At 32.9% G+C, this 6737-nt stretch overlaps 1 protein-coding gene across 4 annotated transcripts in view; it reads left to right on the top strand.

The window, feature by feature from the left end:
* The first annotated feature begins 388 nt into the window (after positions 1-388).
* LOC128170994 (zinc finger CCCH domain-containing protein 13-like) overlaps positions 389-6737 on the top strand; it is a 49815-nt gene continuing 43466 nt past the window's right edge. For 2 of the 4 annotated variants that reach the window (XM_052836771.1, XM_052836759.1), the window contains exons 1-7: positions 394-660; positions 820-908; positions 1305-1411; positions 3710-3896; positions 4389-4507; positions 4621-4746; positions 4935-5030. In XM_052836771.1, the coding sequence (XP_052692731.1) occupies positions 648-660; positions 820-908; positions 1305-1411; positions 3710-3896; positions 4389-4507; positions 4621-4746; positions 4935-5030 (737 nt within the window). In that variant the 5' untranslated portion in view covers positions 394-647. Of the gene's footprint in view, positions 661-819; positions 909-1304; positions 1412-3709; positions 3897-4388; positions 4508-4620; positions 4747-4934; positions 5031-6737 lie in introns of all 4 variants that reach the window. The other 2 variants (XM_052836778.1, XM_052836767.1) reach the window with 2 other exon arrangements.

The raw sequence follows: 6737 nt of genomic DNA, 5'->3' as shown, positions 1-6737 counted from the left end.
CACAGGTTTTATACAGAATTTGAAGAATGGTTGAAGTTTAAATCAGGAAGGGTTATTATTATATTAGTCTGATTTCGTTTGTAACTGGGTTACAGAATTGCCGCACTGGGAAACTGTACTGTATTCTTGCCATATATGAAAAAAAAACAGATTTACACAACGTCATGATGCTTTAAATTATTATTTCATTGCCCTCTCACACAATATATCAAAAGAGTTTCAAATAAGAAATGAATCAAATAAAATTTAGAACTCAAAGGAACGACAAATAAAAAGAAGCTCTATATTTTACCTTAGCCATAGATTTTGCATCTTCTATTATTATTACCCAGCATTCATTGTATGTAATTGGAGGTGTTCCGAAAATAAGATTACATGATTTATTCGGTGTCTCAAAAATTGAAGAAAAAATTGTTAAATATCAATTCTATGGCTTTCGATTGTTTAGCAATACATTGTAATCATTCGTGTGACATGCATGAAAAAGTTATCACAAGGTTTTCCACAGTTTTTCAATTTTCAATAGCCTAGAGAGAGAAAACGGAAGTTCAATTTTTCTTCGTATTTTCTCTTGAGTTATCATAAACGAGAAGCAACGGACCTCCATTGCATTGCATGAAAAAAGGACTGATTCTCCGAACATAACCATGTCTTTGGAGGGTAAGTAGTGAATGTAGACGATGATTTGATATAAGAAAATGTTAAATGTAAAATGTTTTATTGATTTGATTAAGTCAAATGCATGTTAAATACATTAAAGACGGATATAAGTGATGTCTTTCTGTAAACGACCCAATGTCGATTATTTATTGCTTACAGAGATACAGTCCTGGTGGGAAGTTCCATGTATTGCGCATTTTTGTTCGTTGTTTAGATCAGCGTTTGACTTGCCAGATTTTGATATTGAGGTAAATACTTCACTCCATTTTGTACAAGTATCTGATGATAAAAGCACTTTTTAGATATTCACATCGTCACTTTCACTTTTTATAAAATCCTGATTTCTTGCAAATTAATACAGAAAATTTATTTTTTTTTTGATAAATTTATGAAATAGTTACTATTGCATTCTAGAAGTTGATTCATTTAAAGAAAAGAAAACTATTGTATCAAAATGTGCTTTGAAAGTTATCTCCCTTAGAAGATTTTTGTTTTACAAAGTTAAACAGAAAATAGAAAGTGAAAGTAGCATGGTATTTGTTTACAAATTAAAGGATATCAGTAGATAATATATTTTGTGTCATTTTGACCTATCATCTTATCCTTTTTCCATATCGCTATTTGTTTTGATCCTTGTGTTGTAGGACTTGGAGGAAGCTCTTATAGACTCCTCTAGAGAGGAGAACAACTTCTTCTTGACCGATTTGATGTGCAAACTTCTGAGAGGATACTATGGAAGAGAAGATATTGAGTCAGTATCTTTTATAGTTAAGTTTTGCAACAATTGTTAAGAAAATTTAAGTTAACATTTGCTGCATTGTGATCATTACCTTCTAGCAGTCTCAGGGGTTTTCCTACTGTTTTTAAACTGGGTGTAGGGTCCGTGGAATTGGGAAAATTGACATGTAAACCATTCAAATTGGGAAAATTACAAAAAACGTAATAGTTTTGAGGACCAGCCTATGGCAAAGTTTTATACTTAATTACTTCTCCCCACAGAAATTGGAGAGAATTGTGATAGACAACTTGGGACTGTCTTATCTATAGGGGCCAATATAAATACGAGTGATGCAACCACATACTGCGCGTTGAAATAATGATCAGAAAATTCTAACTGATGTTTATTTCTTTTAGTGTTTTTATTATAATTAGTTTGTAGCTTGTAATTAGTTTATAACACTGCCAAAGTAATGCTGAAATAATCATAAAACAATATGTTAACAGTTATTTTCAAGGTCCTCTGCATAACGGTTGTAATTGGGTCAAAGGGTTGGACTAATACCTCCAAAATACATTAAAATACAAAGACTGATTTTATTTGTCATTAAAGGGACTTGGACACGATTCGACTAAAAATTTTAAAATTTTATTTTTCTATTTTCAATGTTTATAATGATAAATATAGGAGCTTAAAATGCTATGTCAAAATTTGAAAGTCAAATATCAAGTTATAAGTAAGATACAGAGTTCATAATTCTTTGTTTTGTAAACAAAGCTCGAATATTGTCATTTTTACATATGTGTTGTATTGGTGTAAGTTTTAATTAAATGTATCTTTCTTTTGTTCGTAATAGTATTTATGAAGAAATTAAATTAGTTTAAATTGTTTTTTACATGTCATTTTGTCTAAGAAATGGTAATTCTCTACATTACGTATACATTTTTTGTAAACATGCAACTATAAGAATCGAGCTTTGTTTACATAATAATCGATTCGTACCTCTGTATCTCGATTGTAACTTGACTTTAACATTCAATATTCTGGTCAATCATTTAAAATGCACCAAGATACCATTTTATACATAAAAATTGAAAATAAAATTTTTGATCTCAAATTGTGTCCAAGTCCCTTTAAGCTAACACAATTGCAAAACATTTCATATATAAAATGTATGAATACATCAAAAAAATTAAATTCAACAAATTGGATAATTTTTAAAAAAAAATTAGATTGTTGTTTTAGTTTTTATTGACTTGTTTCTTATCCAATCTAAATTATTAAAGACTTAAACTTTGTATATCATTATTAGCATTATGCTATTGTCAAGAAATGGAAGTCTCCCTAATTTCTCAAGCTTCTCCCTATTTTTCTAATAGATAGAAGTTAATCTCCCTAAAATTTTGCTCTAAGTTGGGCCCTAAATTGAATTTATTTGGAATCTGCAAGGTAAAGATAATTTTTTTTAATTTAAAATGAGAAATATTGAGATTGACCTTTGTTTAATTGAAAGGAATAGAAAAAATAACAAATCATAGTATTCTGAATCAAATTCAAACCAAATCAAATGAACTCTGAATCGTCCCAGCCTTATAATTATATAATACCGAACATTTAATACTTTTTTGTTCATGTTGTTTTTAAACAGAAATTTTTTTTTTATTAATTTTTTATTTGAAAATTTTTGTGTCATAGTAATAAAAGCTAGCTGCTCTCTACCAATCTTAATTTAGTATATTTATCTCACTAAATACAAATGCCATCTGCGATGCAGTGCTTGGTACATGCAGTACTAAGAGAATCATTTTATACATTTCTTTAAAAAAAAAAAATAAAAAAAAAAAAAAAAATCCCTACCTACCTACCCTAATTTTTTTTCAGATGTTACCGGAACCACACATATTTTCTTATTTGGCCTCAGTAATAAACAAAAGTTGTTGAAGTGGCATTTCAAATACCAGCAGAACATGTTCTGATATTTCAAATTATTGACACTTGATTGGGAAAAATGGATCTGGATTTGGGAAAATATCGGTAATTTTTGGATTGGGAATGGGTCCGGTAAACGGACCCAAAACTAAGCAAGGAAAACCCCTGAGTTTATACTCTTTTCTTCGTTACATTGTGTATTAAATGGATTTTATATCATATAAAAACATGCTACTCTATTTGCATAGAACTTTTCATGTTTAAGCTTATACATATATGTAATAATTTTACAAATAAATCATGTTTGGTATGGGAAGAGACAAACTGTTATTAAACAAGAAAAGAGAAGACAATTTCCTCTATTATTTGTAATAAACTTTCATCAATTTGTTACATTTTTAGAACATTTAACTGTGAGGTATTTCTGAAGGACACATTTAAGTACAATTGGGAAATCTTAGAGAAAAGGGAGGGCAACCCTCTTGCCGACTCCAGTTTTAAGGACCTGCCACTGAGAACAAAAGTAGAAATTCTGCAGTGTTTGTGTGACTACAGACTTGATGCTACCGATATCATGGATCAGCTGAAGGTAAATTTTGCTTGTTGTCAGAAGGATTTCTGTACCTAATATTTTATTGTTGATTGCAATACTCTAAGTACATATATATCTTTCTTGTCTTTTGTGAATCAGAACGTCACAAAGATTCAGCTAAATAACACTTCCTATAAGCGTAATGAAGGTGGTGTGTTTACAGAGCAGCACTAACCAATTCATTCATTTCTGGCTGGATACAGTGCACAACTCATTTTCTCCTGCATAATTTGTCTGTTAAAAATTATTACCTCTAAATTTTTATCAAAACCTACTTCTATTGTTGGAAACTGCATACCACGGTGTGAGGAATCAAACAGGCTACTGTGAATTGGTAAAGAGTTAAGGAACTTCCTTGGGCTGTTTACTGAAGTGAAATTTTGGTTAAACAGGCAGTTGAATGGTTTAGGAATTTTTAAGTTTTGTTGACAGTAAATGTTTGAGCTTTTAGAGTATTTTATTTCATAAATGCTGTATGATTTAATTCAGGGGTTTGATGGAGACAATATGAGGATAGAACCTTTAGGAAAGGATTCTGTAGGAGCTAAGTACTGGTACTTCTATGGGAGTAGGCTCTATAAAGAAGACCCGGAGCCTGAAGAGATTAAGTGAGTCAACTATCCTTGTCTGTAAATGAGATTTGCTGTACATGTTATTGTGTATGATTGGTTTTATCAACTTCCTTAGCTGATGCCATTTAGAATTTTTTTTACTCAATCAGACAAAAAGCCAAGAAAAAGGAAAAGAAAGCCAAGGAACCCAATAAAAAGAAGCAAAAGAAGGAAAAAGAAAGCATCAAAACTTCACGTGGGCGCAAGGTGAAGAAAGCTGTGAAGGAGGAGGAAAGGTGGGACTAATGAGACAGTTGTTAATCATTTTACTTACTCTACAACAAAATGATGAGAATTTTTTCAAAAAGTGTTTTGGTTTTTTTTATATATAATTTTTCTGTATTGATTGTCTCTTTTATATAACTGTGTTTTTATTGCTGCCTTTAGTAGGGGGTGTTCATTTATATTTGAATTTACATTTAAGTAGTGATGAAAATTCAGAGGAAGAAGTGGAATCTGATTCTGAGGATGATATCAGTCTGTCTCAACTAACGCCGAAGTCAACACCTCGGGGGAAAAGGTACAATATTATCTGGTCACACTAATGGACAAATACACCAATTATATAAACAACAGACCTAATTTGCTTTGTGCAGATATATCACGCACCTAAAATGAGCGATTGTTTGAGCATCAAATTCTCAATATTACGTCACAATAACTAAAACTCAATAAAAATCGCTTATGATGCAATATATACCGTATTTTTCGGGGCATACGCCGATGTGGGGCATAAGCCGAATTGCTCATTTTTAGACAAAATTCAGAAAAAATCCTTAGACTGGCCGATTTGGGGGATTGGCCGAATTTCAATCGAAGATTACTATAGTGAAAGTATGACCGCTGATTAAGAAAGCCATTGCCGGTATAAACACTCTCAGGAATATCAATATAGAAAGTTAAAAGAGTAATTATAATTATTTAATTAGCTTAAACGAATATATTTTTAGCAATTTTAAAAAATAGAACAATCTGGCTCAATCACGTCTGTGTTTTGTGGATGATTGATCTCTTCCGTATTTGTCGGTATAGTTCACATAATATGATTTTATTGCAACACCTACCCCCATGAACTTGTTTAATATACTATGTATACTATGTTTCTAAACATTTTGTATTTCATTGATAACAGCTACATTTAATTTTCATTTGATCAAGTTATACTTTGAAAGCTATACGTAAAATACTGGGTATGGCGTCCATTATCTCAAACACGTGGTTTCATTTTCAAATAGAGTTATCTCCCGTAATCGTTAATAATGAGAAATGGAAATACCCTGAAAAATATTTAAATTATGTTTTTTTCTTTAAATTACTTAAGAAGTGACTTGTCGTTTTGCAAGAAAGTTGTATTCCTAACAAACACAGTTAATGCAACAAAGTGTAACGGTTGGTCTGAGGTATACACTACGCTATCATTTATTGTGCCCGCAGGCTGTGTCTAAGACACAGGTTTCACACCTTTGTATACACACGACACCAGAATACCGTTATTTCAACTAACAGGAGATTAATTGTACCGAATAAAGTATTTGATTTATTCTACACCCAAGACCACTGATTCCTACAAACGCTGCCATGAAAGAATCACAAAAATCAAGATGATGCAATTTATTACCATGAATCAACGAGCATAAAAACATTCTAAAAGCACTACATGTTCACATCATAACATTTTATAAAAAAAAGTTCAACAGCACAACGTTCTAATTGCTTGTACAGCACTAGTTCACAGAATTCACAGTCACTTTACACGTTCTTCAATCCTCATCGGCTGAAAATCCCTCGAAGTCGGATTCTTCGCTGTCGCTGTGGAAGCTGCGAGCGCCAGGGGGAGGTCATCAGCTGACTTGGCAGGGGCTGGCGGTGGAACCTCGTCAGGTAGCGGGGCGTCGACGATATTAGCTTTGATGAAGCCGTTGATGATGGCTGTGTCGGGGACGGCGTTCCAAGCTTGTAGTACCCACTGGCAGACAGTGCTGTAAGATGCCCGTCTCATCCGCCCTGTTGCAGTAAAGCTTTTCTCCCCCGTCGTCATCCAGTTTTCCCAGATAACTCGCAGTTCCGCCTTGAAGCATCGGTTGACAGATATATCAAGGGGCTGTAGTAACTTGGTAAGACCGCCAGGGATAACTGCCGGGACACTGCCAGTAGCACGGATGCGATGTTTTGTGACGTCACTGATGTGCGCCCTCATCGAGTCTAGCACCAGGAGGCTCTTCGACTG

Source organism: Crassostrea angulata, chromosome 1 (genome assembly GCF_025612915.1).
Source record: "Crassostrea angulata isolate pt1a10 chromosome 1, ASM2561291v2, whole genome shotgun sequence".
NCBI lineage: Eukaryota > Metazoa > Mollusca > Bivalvia > Ostreida > Ostreidae > Magallana > Magallana angulata.
This window is presented reverse-complemented; position numbering and strand designations above follow the sequence as displayed.